The sequence below is a fragment of the Schistocerca gregaria genome, chromosome 8 (genome assembly GCF_023897955.1).
Source record: "Schistocerca gregaria isolate iqSchGreg1 chromosome 8, iqSchGreg1.2, whole genome shotgun sequence".
Classification (NCBI taxonomy): domain Eukaryota; kingdom Metazoa; phylum Arthropoda; class Insecta; order Orthoptera; family Acrididae; genus Schistocerca; species Schistocerca gregaria.
Window position 1 is genome coordinate 452,484,067 of NC_064927.1, and position 19,971 is coordinate 452,504,037.

Consider the following 19,971-nt stretch of genomic DNA (forward strand, 5'->3'; position numbering starts at 1 on the left):
AGTACCCCGCGTCCTACCTTCCAAACTTCACAGCTAATTTAACGGCGTTACATTTTATACCGGGATACTTTCTCGCTGGAGGCCATAGTTTTGAAACTGCTCAAGAAAAACTCGTTCTAAGGTCACTTTTGTACGCATTTCTTGACTAATCATAGAACTACGGCCGCTATTGAAAACGCGTCCCAGAGCAAAATTGAACTACATTAAATTTCCTAGAAGAAAGGTCCTGTTCATTTTTCCTGTTGGATCAATAGTCTGTGCATAGCGAGCGAGAGAATATGATTATCTCGTGGAAGGTCTTTGAAGGTGTTACAGGTTGCATAAAACTCAGCGGTAGGGGCAGCTGAATCAGAAGAATTTGAAGAAAAGTCACATGCAGTTCAGTAAACGCTGATGTTGAGGCAGGTCAGTGTTTCGCAGAGTTGGTCGCAGGTGACGCTCCACAGTCGTACTGTGCATTGACGGTCTGCCGGGGAGGAACGTAATGCGTTACGATAACACCTTCACAGTCTTACACGAGAATCGCCATAACTTTAGACCGCTCTATTCGCACCGTCAACAGAACAGGCCCTGCTAACGGTATGCTACGCCTTTCACATCGCTGGCAACGGGTTCTACACAACGCTGGTGACTAGTTTGAAGGACACTAACAGTAGCAAATATGTAACTCTTTTGTATCGGTTGTGAATAAATAGTTGCCACCATTTAAGTTCCAACCGTCGTATGTAGAATGGCGACCGTGCAGAAACGTGGCCGATGGCTGTTGATATTGTGACTGTGTATATGACCACTGTTTGCATAATAGACGTAATTCTGTGGAGACGCTTTTTGACTTATTGCTCGGTAGATGGAACTCGGGGCCAGGCGTAAATGAACTCCGGGAGCAAATGTTTTGGAATGGACTGCCTCCAGTTTAATTGATTCGTCGTGTTATGAAATCCGAATGCTGGATTTGTGGCGTGATCTGTGGGGACTGAGACTTTTTTGTTTCACTAGCTGCTTATTTTTTACGACTCACCGTCTAATTTCTCATGGTGGGTCGTATGTTGCCACTTTGCCACTGTAACTGGGTCCGGGGTCCGGTGCGACTGAAAGTAACACCACCTCAGCTCCCGTCCCCACTCACACCGTTGCCCGTGTCCCGCCACGTGGAGGCGGGCTCTATTTGTTTACATCCTTTTGATATCTTTTTTTTGAGCAGCCTTAGAAAAACTTATAACTAATACAAAATCAAGTGAGATATTAATAAACAAAACGAAATTAAATATTTAGAAAGAAGGAAGGAAGATAATTGGATAGAGAAGGGATAGGAACAATATTGCCCGTCACCTGGTTGTGGGCGGCGGCCCGGGTCTTGGAATGACCCTCAAGACGCTGGCCACACCATGCCTGTAACATCTACCATCCTAAAAACTAACTTAACTAGAAGAGATTAGAGTACGTTAAAGCTAGAAACTAAGACCAAGACCTCCATGTCCAGCCTGCTGAACTATTTACTATATGCAATAGAGAGGTAACTGATTTTGTCCTTTGCTCTAAGTTGCTAATGAAAGGGTTCCTGTGGTAATAGTAATAAGGTAATGACGCTAACGGTTTGTGTTGAGCCTACAAGGCTCCTAGTAGAGTACATCAAGTGCAAGCACCTCCCGGCCCCGCCGACAACACGACCTGAACGGTGGTTTTCCCCGATCTACCATAGGTATCGGTCGGGTTGGGCTCAGAAGAGAGGGACCACAATTAAGATCCTTCCATCCAGACTGTGCGCTGCCTCTTAACGGAAGGCGTAGGTCCCTTGAAGAGGTACTGTTAACTATTTACATATTTATATATAAGGTGCAATCTGTTTTTAGGATTGTGTGTGACTTGTGTACCTCTTGTCGATTGTTCCAGACTGTTGTTTGATGTGGACTTGGTTGACACTATGGATCATCCGCGCTGGACGCTTCCATATCTGTGTTGGTGCCCTGGTCTGTATCTGTTTCTTCTTCATCACTCGTGGTGGTGATCCTGTCTGTGTCCCCCTGGGCATCATGATGTCTTTTTGGACCGACTTGCCTTCGGTAGGGTCTGTTGCTCAAGTATTCTATTTGTTGGATCTTCGAGATTTCGTCAGTTAGTTTGTTGAGTTCAGTCCACCTTTCCGGGTCGCGTATTATGGCATGTAGTTCGTTCTGCGTGTTCAGGCGATTTGTGTGTACTGTGTGTCTTCGTCCGCAGAAGAAGACAGTGTGTTCAGGGAAACCTTCTTCCCCATATGTGAATCTATTAGTCTGCTGCAGACTCACGCGGTACAGGTGCGAGAGATAAGGGCCATGTCCTGTGATGAAATGTACCATACCGCGGCTGGGATCGATATGTTTTAGTTTTAATCTTTCCCGGATGTCAGGGAAGAAGTTGTATACACGACGGCCCTTATCGCTGTTGGCCCTCTCGCTCTACCAGGTGACTGAGACTTCTGTTGTTCACTAACCTCGACCTTAGAAGGCGCCACAGTGTGTGTGGTGTGTGAAGCGAGCACAGCCTGGATGCCCTGATCCCTCCGCCACATCCGGCAACAGGCGTCTAAAGCTAGCGAAATGAGGCATGCTCAGCTACCTCACCTACCGATAGATGGCTCTAGCATCAAGGTACAGGTAGCTGTAAACGCCTGTGTCTGTATGTGCCACAAAAATAGGTGCCCATTTAAGCCAACAGAAACAGTACGTAACAGTATACATTGATTTAGCTGCTAACGACTCTTCACTGGCAGTATCTGTCAAAACCACAGTTAACCTATCTTCTCTGGTGATGTAGTTATTTTTCATAGCTATGAATGTTGATTCATCGCGAATGATAATGCCGATCCTTTGCTTGAATCTATTCCGAGTGATTTTGTTGTATTTTTACTTCCCTTGTCCGTCAAAGTATTTCTTCTCCAATAGTTATCACACACAATTTTTCTGTATGTGACGGTCTCGATCCATACTATAATACATTAATTACAATTACTATGCCCAAATATTGCTATCGACGTCGTAGCCCAACGACTACAGTTTTTGGCTAGTAAAGACCCAGACTGTACTCACTGAAGTTTTTTATCTGGTGGAGAGATCTTGAAGGAGGTTCCCTCTGTCTTGGGAAACCAACAGAAAAGCTACTTGAATATAAAAGGAGCAAAACTGACGCGCAAATCGCTACCGTCTATGCATTACAACTACAGATCTTATTCTTTCCAAGATTCCAGACCAGTTCTACAGAATTTAGATCGAAAATGTGTGGCGGAACTAGGGAGAGAACCTTTCCTTGCAAGATTTTTTCACCATAGTTGGGGGTCAAGCCTGTTCTGCGCATCTACGTCACGCAGTACTGTTCTCAGATCTCTGCTGTGAAAGTGGTTGCCGTCGTGAGCATTAAACGCGACCGTAGCGAGTTATTCAGTAAACTTTTACAGGTAGAGATAAGCAACAAATTCCGCACAGCAAAGTGAGAATCATAATTTGCAGCAAACACGCTTTTTTCCAGCGCAGAGCACGTGTATGCGCTTACGGCAATCGTCGCTTGAAACCGGCAAACAGTGTAGTTCCCGTCCATATCTCGACCTGCGCGAACAGCCACCATTCACAGATCAGACTATAGAATAAGCAGGAGTTCGAATTTCTTTGTCGCTCCGTATTACAGGCGTCGCAAAGGATCCTGGTAGCGTGACCGTCGAGTCATTTATCGTTTGATCCTGTAGTTGAGCGTGACCCGAGACCAGTGTTCTCTATACTATGGAGATCACTGCCCGAGACACCTGGACTCGCAAAGGATCATGGTAGCTTGACGCTAGAGCCATCTATCGGCACGTCAGGTAGTTGAGCATCCTTCATCTCCTCGTTAGCTTAGACGCCTGTTATCCGGCGCTCTCCCCTCCCCTCCTCTACTGCGATTTCTGCTCTATACTCACGTCTTCGTCGTCGTCGTCATCGTCGTCGCCGCTGCCGCGGTCCGAGTCGGACCCCCTGGAGCTGCGCGCCTCGTATGAACTGCTGAGGTCGCTGGACACTCCGGACGAGACGCTGCCGCAGTCCGTCCAGCGGCGGCCGGGGGCGGACAGAGCTCGCCGCCCGGAGGCAGGGGGCGTGGGGGCGGCGCCTCCGCCCCCGAGGCCGCCCCCGGCGGCTAGCGTCGCCTCGAACACCTGCCGCGCACGGCGCACCGTGTCCGGGTCTGGCAGCTCCTCGTCCAGAAGCTCCCTGCGGGCACACGTGTAGTAGTAGTAGGAGAGAGAGAGAGAGAGAGAGAGAGAGAGAGAGAGAGAGAGAGAGAGAGAGAGGGGGGGGGGGGAATCTGACTTTTCTTTCTACTGTGCCTGCACGGGCGTCCCCAGAGTTGTTCCATCGTTCCAACAGTCGGTAAGGCTGTTGTACTCCACTTCCCTATGCGTCTCGTGGCCAAGAAAGATTGTAAAGTTCAAAACTCGAGCCAATAGCTATACAAAAAATGGCCAGGATTCGGTTCAAATTTAATTAGGTATGTTGACAGTTCATCCATACCTGCATCGAGAATCCCGACGATTTTTGCCTTGACCGTGGCAAGATACCGGTCCTATGAATTCAAAGACTTTCGAGATTTTTAAAAATTTTGAGTTTGAAATCGGATAACAAAAGAAAAAAGAAATATTGTTTTCGTGTGTTATACACCACTGGCCATTAAAATTGCTACACCAAGAAGAAATGCAGTAGATAAAAGGGTATTCATTGGATAAATATATTATACTAGAACTGACATGTGATTACATTTTCACGCAATTTGGGTGCATAGATCCTGAGAAATCAGTACCCAGAACAACCACCTCTGGCCGTAATAACGGCCTTGATACGCCTGGGAATTGAGTCAAACAGAGCTTGGATGGCGTGTACAAATACAGTTGCCCATGCAGCTTCATCACGATACTAAAGTTCATCAAGAGTGGCTTATTGTGACGAGCCAGTTGCTCGGCCACCATTGACGAGATGTTTTCAATTGGTGAGAGATCTGGAGAATGTGTTGGTCAGGGCAAAAATCGAACATTTCCTGTATCCATAAAGGCTCGTACAGGACCTGCAACATGCGGTCGTGCATTATCCTGATGAAATGTATGGTTTCGCAGAGATCGACTGAAGGGTAGAGCCAGGGGTCGTAACACATCTGAAATGTAACGTCCACTGTTCAGAGTGCCGTCAATGCGAACAAGAGGTGACCGAGACGTATAAACAATGGCACCCTATACCATCATGCCGGGTGATACGCCAGTATGGCGATGATGAATACACGCTTCTAATGTGCGTTCACCGCGATGTCGCCATACACAGACGCGACCATCATGATGCTGTAAACAGAACCTCGATTCATCCTGAAAAAAATGACGTTCTGCCATTCGTGCACCCAGGTTCGCCGTTGAGTACACCATCGCAGGCGCTCCTGTCTGTGATGCAGCGTCAGGGGTAACCGCAGCCACGGTCTCCGAGCTGATAGTCCATGCTGCTGCAAACGTCGTCGAACTATTGGTGCAGACGGTTGTTGTCTTGCAAACGTCCCCATCTGTTAACTCAGGGATCGAGACGTGGCTGCACGATCCGTTACAGCCTTGCGGATAAGATGCCTGTCATCTCGACTGCTAGTGATACCAGGCCGTCGGGATCCACACGGCGTTCCGTATTACCCTCCTAAACCCACCGATTCCATATTCTGCTAACAGTAATTGTATCTCTACCAACGCGAGCAGCAATGTCGCGATACGGTAAATCGCAATCGTGATAGGCTACAATCCGACCTTTATCAAAGTCGGAAACGTGATGGTACGCAAACAATGTTTCACCAGGCAACGCAGGTCAACTGCTGTTTGTGTATGAGAAATCGGTTGGAAACTTACCTCATGTCAGCACGTTGTAGGTGTCGCCACCGGCGCCAACCTTGTGTGAATGCTCTGAAAAGCCAATCATTTGCATACCACAGCATCTTCTTCCTGTCGTGTCTGTACCACGTCATCTTCGTGATGTAGCAATTTTTATGGCGTTTAAACAGAGCCAGGTCGATGAAGACTACCAATAGATATTTTTCTGTATATCGTTGATTATACAATAAAACGCCCGTACGTTGCAATATGGTTTGAGAAGAGATGGAGGGCGCAGGGAAACAGGTGGAACGGTAGCTGACTGGGGCAAGAGAGAGAGAGAGAGAGAGAGAGAGAGAGAGAGAGAGAGAGTGTGTGTGAGAGAGAGAGAGAGAGAGAGAGACGTGTAGGGTGAGCGCTGACCTGTTGTGCCGCTTCGGGTGGAAGAAGCGCAGCGCGCGCGGGATGGTGTAGCTCTTGGCGCGCTCCACGGCGGCGCCGCCCCCGGCGCCGCCTCCCGCAGCCGCAGCCGCCCCCGGCGGAGGCGGCCCTTGCGCGCAGCCCGCTTTGACGGTGGCGCCGGCGATGCGGCAGGTGCGCGCGCGCGCCTGCAGCGGCTGCACGACGACGAGCCCGCTGGTCAGCAGCAGGTCGCGCAGTCCCTGCCTGTTGGACTGCAGGTAGCGCGCCAGCCCGTCCAGCGCCGCGTCCAGAGGCTCCTGCTGGCTGCCGTCCGCCGTGTCTGTTCCCCCCTGGTCGCGGTCGCCCTGGCTGTGCGCGTCCAGCCGGCCCGGCACCGACCTGTGCAGTCCGAAGCGCGCGCCGCGCTCCAGCGAGTGCCACTGCGGCTGCGCGTGCGCAGCAGAGTCGGCGTCCTTGCAGCTCAGCGCCCTGCGTGCACACACGTCACCACCCGTCAGTGCAAGCGCACGGCGAGCTGTGGTCGAAGGGGGCGGTAATAATACTGCTCGCGCGACTTCGACAATACGAAATCCTCGTAAGCAGTTGCGCAAGCACAGGTTTTATTTAAACTGTATACCCTGACTACCCATGAACTACGGATGGCCGAGCGGGGATTCGAACCGTCGTCCTCCCACAGCCGAGTCCATTGTGCTAAGCACTGCACCACTTCGTTCGATCCGATCAATTCAGATCAGTAGTTCCTCGTCCCCCCCCCCCCCCTCCCGTGAACCATGGATCTTGTCGTTGGTGGGGAGGCTTGCCTGCCTCAACGACACAGATAGCCGTACCGTAGGTGCAACCACAACTGAGTGGTATCTGTTGAGAGGCCAGACAAACGTGTGGTTCCTGGAGAGGGGCAGCAGCCTTTTCAGTAGTTGCAGGGGCAACAGTCTGGATGATTGACTGATCTGGCCTTGTAACACTAACCAAAACGGCCTTGCTGTGCTGGTACTGCGAACGGCTGAAAGCAAGGGGAAACTACAGCCGTAATTTTTCCCGAGGTCATGCAGCTGTACTGTATGATTAAATGATGATGGCGTCCTCTTGGGTAAAATATTCCGGAGGTAAGATAGTCCTTCATTCGGATCTCCGGGCGGGGTCTACTCAGAAGGACGTCTTTATCACAAGAAACAAAACTACGGATCGGAGCGCGGAATGTCAGATCCCTTAATCGGGCAGGTAGGTTAAAAAATTTAAAAAGGGAAATGGATAGGTTAAAGTTAGAAATAGTGGGAATTAGTGAGTTCGGTGGCAGGAGGAACAAGACTTCTGGTCAGGTGAATACAGGGTTATAAATACAAAATCAAATAGGGGTAATGCTGCGGTAGCTTTAATAATGAATAAAAAAATAGGAGTGCGGGTAAGCCACTACAAACAGCACAGTGAACACATTAATGTGGTCAAGATAGACACAAAGCCCATGCCTACTACAGTAGTACAAGTTTATATGCCAACTAGCTCTGCAGATGATGAAATGTAAAATGAGATAAAAGAAATTTTTCAGGTAGTGAAGGGAGAAGAAAATTTAATACTCATGGTTGACTGGAATTCGACAGTAGGAAAAGGAAGAGAAGGAAACGTAGTAGGTGAATATGGATTGTGGCTAAGAAATCATAAAGGAAGCCGCCTGGTAGAATTTTGTACAGACCACAACTCAATCATAGCTAACACTTGGTTCAAGAATCATAAAAGAATATTGTATACATGGAAGAACCCTGGAGATACTAAAAGGTTTCAGACAGATTATATAATGGTAAGACATAGATTTAGGCACCAGGCTTTAAATTGTAAGACATTTCCAGGTGCAGATTTGGTCTCTGACTACAATTTATTGTTTATGAACTGTAGACTAAAACTAAAGAAAGTGTAAAAAGGTAGGAATTTATGGAGATGAGACCTGGATAAACTGAAAGAACCAGAGGTTGTACAGAGTTTCAGGGAGAGCGTAAGGGAACAATTAACAGGAATGGGGGAAAGAAATACAGTAGAAGAAGAGTGGGTAGCTTTGAGGGATGAAATAGTGAAGGCAGCAGAGGATCAGGTAGGTAAAAAGAAGAGGGCTGGTAGAAATCCTTTGGTAACAGAAGTGATACTGAATTTAATTGATGAAAGGAGAAAATATAAAAATGCAGTAAATGAAGCAGGCAAAAAGGAATACAAACGTCTCAAAAATGTGATCGACAGGAAGTGCAAAATGGCTAAGCAGGGATGTCTAGCGGACAAATGTAAGGATGTAGAGGCTTATCTCACGAGGGGTAAGGTAGATTCTGTCTACAGGAAAATTAAAGAGACCTTTGCAGCAAAGAGAACCACTTGCGTGAATATCAAGAGCTCAGATGGAAACCCAGTTCTAAGCAAAGAAGGGAAAGCAGAGAGGTGGAAGGAGCATGTAGAAGGTCTATACATGAGCGATGTTCTTGAGGACAATATTATGGAAATGGAAGAGAATGTAGATGAAGATGAAATGGGAGAGACGATACTGCGTGAAGAGTTTGACAGAGCACTGAAGGGATTTTCTCTGCCTCGTGATGGCTGGGTGTTGCTTGCTGTCCTTAGGTTAATTAGGTTTAAGTAGTTCTAAGTTCTAGGGGACTGATGACCATAGATGTTAAGTCCCATAGTGCTTAGAGCCATTTGAACCAAGAGCACTGAAAGACCTGCATCGAAACAAGGCCCCGGGAGTAGACAACATTCCGTTAGAACCACTGACGGCCTTGGGAGACCCAGTCCTGAAAAAACTCTACCATCTGGTGAGCAAGATGTATGAGGCAGGTGAACTACCCTCAGATTTCTAGAGGAATATAATAATTCCAATCCTACAGAAAGCAGGTGTTGACAGATGTGAAAATTACCGAACTATCAGTTTAATAAGCCACTGCTGCAAAATACTAACACGAATTCTTTACAGACGAATGGAAAAACTCGTAGAAGCCGACCTCGGAGAAGATCAGTTTGCATTTCGTAGAAATGTTGGAACACGTGAGGCAATACTGGCTCTGCGATTTATCTTAGAAGAAAGATTAAGGAAAGGCAAACCTACGTTTCTAGCATTTGTAGACTTAGAGAAAGCTTTTGACAATGTTGACTGCAATACTCTCTTTAAATTCTTAAGGGGTAAAATACAGGGAGCGAAAGGCTATTTACAATTTGTGCAGAAACCAGATGGCAGTTATAAGGGTCGATGGGCATGAAAGGGAAGCAGTGGTTGGGAAGGGAGTGAGACAGGGTTGTAGCCTGTCTCCAATGCTATTCAATCTGTATATTGAGCAAGTAGTAAAGGAAACAAAAGAAAAATTCGGAGTAGGTATTGAAATCCATGGAGAAGGAATAAAAACTTTGAGGTTCGGCGATACTTTGTAATCCTGTCAGAGACAGCAAAGGAACTGGAAGAGCAGTTGAACGGGATGGACAGTGTCTTGAAAGGAGGATATAAGATGAACATCAACAAAAGCAAACCGACGATAATGGAATGTAGTCGAATTAAGTCGAGTGATGCAGAGGGAATTAGATTAGGAAATGACACACTGAAAGTAGTAAAGGAGTTTTGCTATTTGGGGAGCAAAATAACTGATGATGGTCGAAGTAGAGAGGATATAAAATGTAGACTGGCAATGGCAAGGAAAGCGTTTCTGAAGAAGAAAAATTTGTTAACATCGAGTATTGATTTAAGTGTCAGTAAGTCGGTCCTGAAAGTATTTGTATGGAGTGTAGCGATGTACGGAAGTGAAACATGAAGGATAAACAGTTTGGACAGGAAGAGAATAGAAGCTTTCGAAATGTGGTGCTAGAGAAGAATGCTGAAGATTAGATGGGTAGATCACATAACTAATGAGGAGGTATTGGATAGAATTGGAGAGGAGTTTGTGGCACAACTTGACAAGAAGAAGGGACCGGTTCGTAGGACATGTTCTGAGACCTCGAAGGATCACCAATTTAGTACTGGAGGGCAGCGTGGAGGGTAAAAATCGTAGAGGGAGGCCAAGAGGTGAATACACTAAGCAGATTCAGAAGGATGTGGGTTGCAGTAGGTACTGGGAGATTAAGAAGCTTGCACAGGATAGAGTAGCATGGAGAGCTGCATCAAACCAGTCTCAGGACTGCAGACAACAACAACAACAACATGTTTGTATCGAAGGGCACAACGCCAGTTTGGGCTTTGCTGTACTGCTAAGCCCGCCGCAGACACGGGACGAGTTAAGGACCCTTCACACACTCAGATATTCGCACCGACTTATATGTACAGACCGTATTTACGCAGAAAAATCGTTGCGTGTGAAAGAATCACCGACCGAAAAATTTGTCTCTGTTATGCGTTCGCTCTGTTCAAAGTTCGGCAACGCTTGAAGCGACGCAGTCCGCGTGTGCAGACCAAAAGATGTGCTTTAGTACTTCAAATACGCCACCACTTGTTTCCGAAATGGTGTGGCTCAACCGTGGAGGTGCTATAAAAGCAGAAAATTTCTGAAAAGCGTACCTCCTGCCACTTACCAAGCACCTCAGTCTTCGCTAGCCACTTTCATCGATTAGCACAGTAGAGTGTCATTTCTCGTTATGTGCGGTGTAATACACCGTAGTAACACGAAGAATGTCTCTCCGTCCTAGGTACATGACCCAGTCCTGTTTTTCAATATTTCCTCTTTTTCAATATTTAGCTCTTCAAAAGATTAACGGACGGAAGCGCTGCACGAATTAGAAGCCACCCCTTTGTGCATCCTCTCCGAACTGACCTGTTTCGTTTTCTAAGATCCGAAATAATTGCACTAGACAGAATTATATTAGCAAAGCTAATTAATTTGGTCATGGCCAGAAAATACTCTCCTCTCTCGGTCTACTGATTCAGGACTGTGCGAAAGTTGCATTGTGATTGGATGGTATACGCATCGCAATGAACACTGAAGACCAGATGCGCAGACAGTTATTGCGAACATGGTCTGCTCAGACAAATCAGCGTGTAAAGGGCCATTAAGCTAATGTTCAAGTGGATCTGTAAAAGTTTAGTGACGTCATCTCCAGTTATTTCGCGTTGAGGGGCCATTATCGCCCGTGGAACACAAAGTAAACTGTGCGATGTTTCGGCAACATGTCACGGAAGTTTGAGCCAATAAGAAGCAAGGACGCTCTCTGCGTCACAAGCAGAACTTGGGAAGACATCTTACAGGATTCCGTCGTTTCCAGTTGAAGGGCATATTTACTGGGTTATGTCCTATTCGTATAGGTTGTTTTAAAGCATCAGATGATACATAACTACTTTTAAAAACAATGGCAAATGTGGTGCAAATAACACGCTTCAATTTTTTTTTATTTACTTACCCTTGAATGATGTGTAGACACAAATTCCTGTCTGGGAACAGCTGCAATTCAGCGATTTCTCAACTTCACACATTTGGGAAATCGAAACATGTGCACTTTCACGCCTTTTCGGGATTTATAATTTCCCTGGCAAAAGGGAACGCAGCACTTGTATCCCATGCTTCGAAGAACTGTAGGCGAATACTGTATGAAATATATATCACTTTCACGTGTCACACGCTTTCAACACCGCCGACTGAAGATAAGATGGCCAACAGTATGTGACGTCACGTGCCAATATGGCCGCTGTGCGTAGGCCTCGTACCGAGAAGGCTTTGCTTAAGCGCTCTGCAGGACAGACCGTGGCTGCTGGCTACTTGCCTGAAGGAGGCGTCAGAGAGCTCGGCCTCGTGTTGGACGCGCATCGCCTTGGCGTCGAGAGGCGGCGGCGCCGCCGCGGGGCATGTGGTGAGCGTCGCGATGACGGCCGGCGTGCCCGGGGACCTGCGCGGCGTCAGCACCGAGTTGGCAGAGTCCGTCACCCGCAGCACCTGCGCCCAGCACGCACCGCACGCGTTACAAGAGTTGCGCTTCCGTAGCTTTGCTGCACTACATAAATAACGTAGTAAATGGCATGTTACCGGTAGCATTCGTAGAATTGGTCGGAAACAAACATAAACAAATGTGTAATAGAGAAAATGGGACCCGAAGATTTCCCTTCGTTTTTTTTTTTCTTTTTTGTTTTGTTGGTTATACCCGCACATCATTCAGTGTTAGTCCACAGCGTATTTTATACCCTTACAGAATATAAACTGAATTTTACAAGTAATAAGAATTACTTAATCGTGTAAATTCTGCGCTTCTATGTAACCAAAGCAATTACTTTCTGCGTTCGTTGAAGGGGCTGGCAGCGGACGGCTCGGGAGAGCGATTTGGGGGTGCTGCGCCAGGTCTTCTCGAGAAATCGCAATTTAATAGAAGTTAAGTGATTGGTGATGTGTTGTTTGATTTATTCTTGTGAAATTCAACTTGTTTTCTTGGTGAGGTCACGATCCGTTTTGCTTTGGGGTCGTCCCAACATTCTTCTCCGTTTGCCCACCCGCGGGAAGATCGTTGTTTATCAATTGGGTGGTCTGTTTTTCCCTTGTGGAGTAGGGGCGGGTTAGACCAACCTGCGGTTCGTGTTGTTCGGTAATCTCCCTATCAATTTACCGTACGTTAGTAGCTGCCTCTGTCATGTTTGTCGGATTTGGTGTATAAACGAATTTATTGCTTGGAGTGTAACGGCCTGGTACCTGAAATATGTTTTGATCTTTGGAAACTTTGATATTATTGCCTATGATCTTGAGAGGCGGTATCTGTGTACGGTAGAGCGTCTTAACTATTGTTTGGCCACCCTTGTAGAATATTATATAAGATTGCATTTCATGGGCTTTTATTTAAATGATCATTGTAGTATATGCATTTGCCACCCTTTCATCGTAAGACTTTTCTTAGAAGTTCCCGTCTCCGACCATCCTGATTTAGGTTTTCCGTGATTTCCCTAAATCGCTTCAGGCAAATGCCAAGATGGTTCCTTTGAAAGGGCACGGCCGATTTCCTTCCCCGTCCTTCCCTCACCCGAGCTTGCGCTCCGTCTCTAACGACCTCGTTGTCGATGGGACGTTAAACACTAATCTTCTTCTCCTCCTCCATCTTAAACGTTAAAATCAAGTTGCACCTTGCCAGCCTAGGCGCTACAGTCTGGAACCGCGCGACCGCTACGGTCCCTGCATCGGGCTTGGATGTGTGTGATGTCTTTAGGTTAGTTAGGTTTAAGTAGTTCTAAGTTCTAGGGGACTGATGACCTCAGCAGTTAAGTCTCATAGTGCTCAGAGCCATTTTTTGAACCAAGTTGCACCTTCGGTGGCAAGGTTAATATTTTAGTTGTTAGCGTTTTGTACCATTTCCTTCCCTCCTACGGGGGGTTCATAGTTTGTGTGTTTGTGTAAATTGTTAAAACTCTTAGTTTAGTTATCTGGTGTGTTGTAAATTTGCACCAGTGTAGTCTTTCAGAGGCTGTTGTGAGCGGTCGTAACTACGGCCGTGTCAAAAGGGAGCAGCAAGGTTCTCTGTCAAAACTTGTTTCTTTCTGCCTCTGAATAAATTGTAACTTTGATATTTAGAGGGTGCTTTCTGATTATATTTTTAATCTGTTTGTTTAAAAAAAGCTTTTAGACTTTATTAAAGTGAATAAAATTCCTATGTGTTATAAGGAATTTGGTTATGATTTCATAAGTTACTCCTTGGCAACTACTTCCATGCTTACATAGTGTGACTAAATGTGTTAATGTTCTTGATGAAGCGCTAGTAAATAAAATAAATTCTTAAGAATATTCTTTGAAAATAAATCTCGGTTCACCCATGGAGGCCACTTCAAACATCTGTTGTGACAAGGATGCGATGTAGCTCTGTATTACGTTCGGGACGATTTGTTGTCGTTGCACATACTCCGTGCGTTTTCGGAAACATGTTCATAGGGCCTCCTTCCCTTCATTTCCAGTCAGGTATTCGTCCTTGCAGTCTGTCGGTTTTATTAATGTTCGTCCTGTACATCGTGGGCCGTTTTCGTGCCAAGTATGAAAAATGTGACGAAAGAGAAGAGTCGGGGAGGAAGAGGGTAATTCATGTTTCAGAATGAGGTGGTGCTAGGTAAAACGTTTGAGAACCCTGAAACGTGCCCTTAGAAAAATTTATGAATGACTATGCTGATAAACCTCTTACATTCTTTGATTTTCAAACAGCGGAGCAGAACTGAATGTACTCAAACATTTCGCTCTTTAGCTATTCTGATCAACACTAGACTGACACACAATATTTTTAGCGCTACGCAATCTGACTTTCAAAAATCCCTACAAAAGAATGGCCCTGACTCACAATAACCTATACCTTTCATGAATCACTTACCTCACAAAAATCTTCCTTACTTGAACTACTGCAATACAGCGAGCGCCACTACTGCCAGCTAAATAAAAGATTCAAACTACTGAAGGCACTAATTACTGACAGGCATAGTCAGCAAATGAAAGATTTTGATAGAGAACAAACAATGTATTTACCTTAATAATGTTCCAAAGTCATTATATATATATATATATATATATATATATATATATATATATATATATATATATATTCATGATATCCAGTATTACAGATTTCGTTTTTCAGACGGACACACGTCCAGATCGTCCGCTCTCAAAATTCTGCCATCTCTCTCCCCACATCCACCACTGCTGGCGGCTCGAGATGGAAGAATTTTGAGAGCGGACGATCTGGACGTGTGTCCGCCAGAAAGTCTAAATTTGTAATACTCGATATCATGAACTGATATACAGGGTGTTACAAAAAGGTACGTCCAAACTTTCAGGAAACATTCCTCACACACAAAGAAAGAAAATATGTTACGTGGACATGTGTCCGGAGACGTTTACTTCCGGTATTAGAGCTCATTTTATTACTTCTCTTCAAGTCACATTTCTCATGGAATGGAAACACACAGCAACAGAAAGTACCGACGTGACTTCAAACACTTTGTTACAGGAAATGGTCAAAATGTCCTCCGTTAGCGAGGGTACATGCATCCACCCTCCGTCTCATGGAATCCCTGATGCAGCGCTGGAGAATGGCGTATTATATTACAACCGTCCACAATACGAGCACGAAGAGTCTCTACATTTGGTACCGCGATTGCGTAGACAAGAGCTTTCAAATGCCCCCATAAATGAAAGTCAAGAGGGTTGAGGTCAGGAGAGCGTGGAGGCCACGGAATTGGTCCACCTCTACCAATCCATCGGTCACCGAATCTGTTGTTGAGAAGCGTACGAACACTTTGACAGAAATGTGCAGGAGCTCCATGCATGAACCACATGTTTTGTCGTCCTTGTAAAGGCACATGTTCTAGCAGCACAGGTAGAGTATCCCATATGAAATCATGATAACGTGCTCCATTGAGCGTAGGTGGAAGAACATGGGGCCCAATCGAGACATCACTAACAATGCCTGCCCAAACATTCACAGAAAATATGTGTTGATGACGTGATTGCACAATTGCGTGCGGATTCTGGTCAGCCCACACATGTTGATTGTGAAAATTTACAATTTGATCACGTTGGAATGACGAAACTAAAATGAGCTCTAACATGGAAATTAAGCGTTTCCGGACACATCTTTTCTTTATTTGTGTGTGAGGAATGTTTCCTGAAAGTTTGGCCGTACCTTTTTGTAACACACTGTATATATTATGACTTTGGAACATTATTAAGGTAAATACATTGTTTGTTCTCTATGAAAATCTTTCAAATGGGTCTGAGCACTATGGGACTTAACTTCTATGGTCATTAAAGTCCCTTAGAACTACTTATACCTAACTGACCTAAGGACATCACACACTTCCATGCCGGAGGCAGGTTTCGAACCTGCGGCTGTAGCGGTCGCGCGGTTCCAGACTGTAGCGCCTAGAACCGCTCGACCACCCGGGCCGTCAATACCTTTCATTTGCTAACTATGCCTATCAGTAGTTAGTGCCCTCAGTAGTTAGAATCGTTTATTTAGCCGGCAGTAGAGGCGCTCGCTGTATTGCAGTAGTTCGAGTAACGAAGATTTTTGTGAGGTAAGTGGTTCATCAAAGGTATAGGTTATTGTTAGTCAAGCCCATTCCTTTGTAGGAATTTTTGAAAGTAGGATTGCGTTGCGCTAAAAATATTGTGTTTCAGCTTAGTGTTGATCAGAATAGGTCAAGAGCGAAATGTCTGAGTACATTCAGTTCTGCTCACCTTTTTGAAAATCAAATAATGCAAGATGTTTATCAGCACAGTCATTCATAAATTTTTCTAAGGGGACGTTTCAACCCTTACTCTAAGGAGGTTGTCATCTCCGCCGTGCAGATAACGTCTTCCACGGTGGGCGGTTGTTACTGTGCGAGTGTGGTGTACATGTACCTGTGGCCGGCGCGACATGTCTTCTGGGTCTTGATGTTGTTGTTGTTGTTGTTGTTGTTGTTGTTGTTGTTGCGGCTGCTGCTGAGATCCGCCGCCGCAGCGGTCGGCTGTCCCTCGCTGCCCCCTGCTTCTGCTGCTGCTGTTGCTGCTACTTCTGCTTCTGCCGGCAGAGCTCCTGGTTCTCGCCCTGCTCCTGGTCAGAGTGCAGCAGCCTCCGCCGGTGCCACCGGCTCTCTCATCCCCTTCTGCTGCCTCTGCTGGTTCTGGCTCTGCTTCAGACTCACTGTCCGCCTGCAGGTTCTGAAAGTACCACCGCGATAAGCTCCTGCTGCCGCTACAATACTAGCTTCTGGCTTAACGGGGGATGGACACACCCGACAACGGTTTCACAGGGGAAGACCGCACTGCAGTTCCTTCTCTAAATCCTCGCACGGACGAAAAAATGGCTCATCGAAATAAGTGTCAAAGGAATAGAAAAGCAACTGAAATCACACACAAGGGAACCTCCCCTTCGCTCCTCTCTCAGATTTAGTTATAAGTTGGCACAGTGGATAGGCCTTGAAAAACTGAACACAGATCAACCGAGAAAACAGGAAGAAGTTGTGTGGAACTATGAAAAAAATAAGCAATATATACAAACTGAGTAGTCCATGCGCAACATATGCAACATCAAGATGAATGTGAGTTCAGGAGCGCCGTGGTCCCGTGGTTAGCGTGAGCAGCTGCGGAACGAGAGGTCCTTGGTTCAAGTCTTCCCTCGACGGAGAACTTTACTTTCTTTATTTTCGCGAAGTTATGATCTGTATATTCGTTCATTGACGTCTCTGTTCACTGTAATAAGTTTAGTGTATGTGTTTTGCGATCGCACCGCAAAACCGTGCGATTAGTTGACGAAAGGACGTGCCTCTCCAATGGGAACCGAAAACATGTGATCGCGAGGTCAACCGATTCCTACACACGAAAACACGTCTGATACATTTTATACGACACTGGTGACGGCATGTGCGTCACATGACAGGAATATGTTGTCGACCCACCCAACTTGTACACTTGGCGAATGGGTAAAAAGATTCTTCTAGCTTGCCCGATTTAGGTTTTCTTGTGGATGTTATAATCACTCCCAAAAAAGTGATGAAAAAATAGCAGTTTGTGACATAAACTGCAACAAATGAATGAAACAGTTCACAGTCGCACAGTTTTCCCTGTCCTCTGTCAAAACATATGTTTTCTGTGTGTAGACCGTCAAATCCTGCATATGTCCAAGCAAATCTGAACATGTCCTGAAATTTTGGAGAGCGAAGTTGATTATGTGTGAGTGCCCGAAATTTGATAATTGTCTGAAAATAAAAAAATTAAAATATTCACTCGAGGGAAGACTTGAACCAAGGACCTCTCGTTCCGCAGCTGCTCACGCTAACAAAGGGACCACGGCGCTCCCGAACTCACATTCTCCTTGATGTTTACAACTAAATCTGAGGGGGGGGGGGGGGGGGTGATGGAGAGGTTCCCTTGTCAGCAGAAGAAAGCACACTGGACGTGACGGGATACTAATTTGATCCTACACAAAGAACGCGAAAGAACTTGCCCCTTCTAACAGCCGTGTACCGCAAGTCTCTAGAGGAGCGGAAGGTTCCAAATGATTGGAAAAGAGCACAGGTAGTCCCAGTCTTCAAGAAGGGTCGCCGAGAAGATGCGCAAAACTATAGACCTATATCTCTGACATCGATCTGTTGTAGAATTTTAGAACATGTTTTTTGCTCGATTATCATGTCGTTTTTGGAAACCCAGAATCTACTCTGTAGGAATCAACATGGATTCCGGAAACAGCGATCGTGTGAGACCCATCTCACTTTATTTGTTCATGAGACCCAGAAAATATTAGATACAGGCTCACAGGTAGATGCCATTTTCCTTGACTTCCGGAAGGCGTTCGATACTGTTCCGCACTGTCGCTTGATAAACAAAGTAAGAGCCTACGGAATATCAGACCAGCTGGGTGGCTGGATTGAAGACTTTTTAGCGAACAGAACACAGCATGTTGTTCTCAATGGAGAGACGTCTACAGACGTTAAAGTAACCTCTGGCATGCCACAGGGGAGTGTTATGGGACCATTGCTTTTCACAATATATGTAAATGACCTAGTAGATAGTGTCGGAAGTTCCATGCAGCTTTTCGCGGATGATGCTGTAGTATACAGAGAAGTTGCAGCATTAGAAAATTTGTAGCGAAGTGTAGGAAGATCCGTAGCAGATAGGCACTTGGTGCAGGGAGTGGCAACTGACGCTTAAAATAGACAAATGTAATGTGTTGCGAATACATAGAAAGAATGATCCTTTATTGTATGATTATATGATAGCGGAACAAACACTGGTAGCAGTTACTTCTGTAAAATATCTGGGAGTATGCGTACGGAACGATTTGAAGTGGAATGATCATATAAAATTAAATGTTGGTAAGGCGGGTACCAGGTTGAGATTCATTGGGAGAGTCCTTAGAAAATGTAGGCCATCAACAAAGGAGGTCGCTTACAAAACACTCGTTCGATCTATACTTGAGTATTGCTCATCAGTGTGGGATCCGTACCAGGACGGGTTGACAGAGGAGATAGAGAAGATCCAAAGAAGAGCGGCGCGTTTCGTCACAGGGTTATTTGGTAACCGTGATAGCGTTACGGAGATGTTTAGCAAACTCAGGCGGCAGACTCTGCAAGAGAGGCGCTCTGCGTCGCGGTGTAGCTTGCTGTCCAGGTTTCGAGAGGGTGCGTTTCTGGATGAGGTATGGAATATATTGCTTCCACCTACTTATACCTCCCGAGGAGATCACGAATGTAAAACTAGAGAGATTCGAGCGCGCACGGAGGCTTTCCGACAGTCGTTCTTCCCGCGAACCATACGCAACTGGAACAGAAAAGGGAGGTAATGACAGTGGCACGTAAAGTGCCCCTCTCCACACACCGTTGGGTGTAAGCTGGAGAAGGGGGCGTGTCCTGCTAGCGTGGGCGTCTGGGCGCCAGGTGGCGGGACTGGCCGCCTTTGGAAGCTGAGAGTTGTCGCCTGCTGGCATAGCTGCGGCTGCCGCCTGCTCTGAAGGGGGCCCTCCCAGCATTCACTGAACGAGCGCGGATATGAACCCTTGTCGCCCCACCTACCGACCGAGACCCTCAACTGCAACGACCACAGGTTAGACAGCAGAGTTCTAGATTAAATGCGTTACAGCTTCCCATCTGAACGTTTTCTGCGTGGGTTACCGTTTCGTATTTACGCAAAGGCGAACCTGGAACAAGTAGGTACAGGACTCACCGTTGGCCTAGTATTGTAAAATAGCGCCCAGCAGTTGCTGGGGTACCAGTACAACCAGTATTAACTCTACTAGTTCATAGTATTTTTTATTCCCACTGCCCCTTCAGG

General features: G+C 46.1%; 1 protein-coding gene across 1 annotated transcript in view; it reads right to left on the minus strand.

Annotated features, from left to right (window-relative positions):
• The window catches only part of LOC126285239 (homeotic protein female sterile-like), a 41,800-nt gene that overhangs the window by 6,784 nt on the left and 15,045 nt on the right, over positions 1-19,971 (minus strand). Inside the window, exons 4-7 of the mRNA XM_049984536.1 lie at positions 16,564-16,863; positions 11,966-12,135; positions 6,257-6,724; positions 3,926-4,214 (exon numbers count right to left, since the gene is read on the minus strand). Coding sequence (XP_049840493.1) covers positions 3,926-4,214; positions 6,257-6,724; positions 11,966-12,135; positions 16,564-16,863 — 1,227 coding nt within the window. The remainder of the gene's footprint in view (positions 1-3,925; positions 4,215-6,256; positions 6,725-11,965; positions 12,136-16,563; positions 16,864-19,971) is intronic.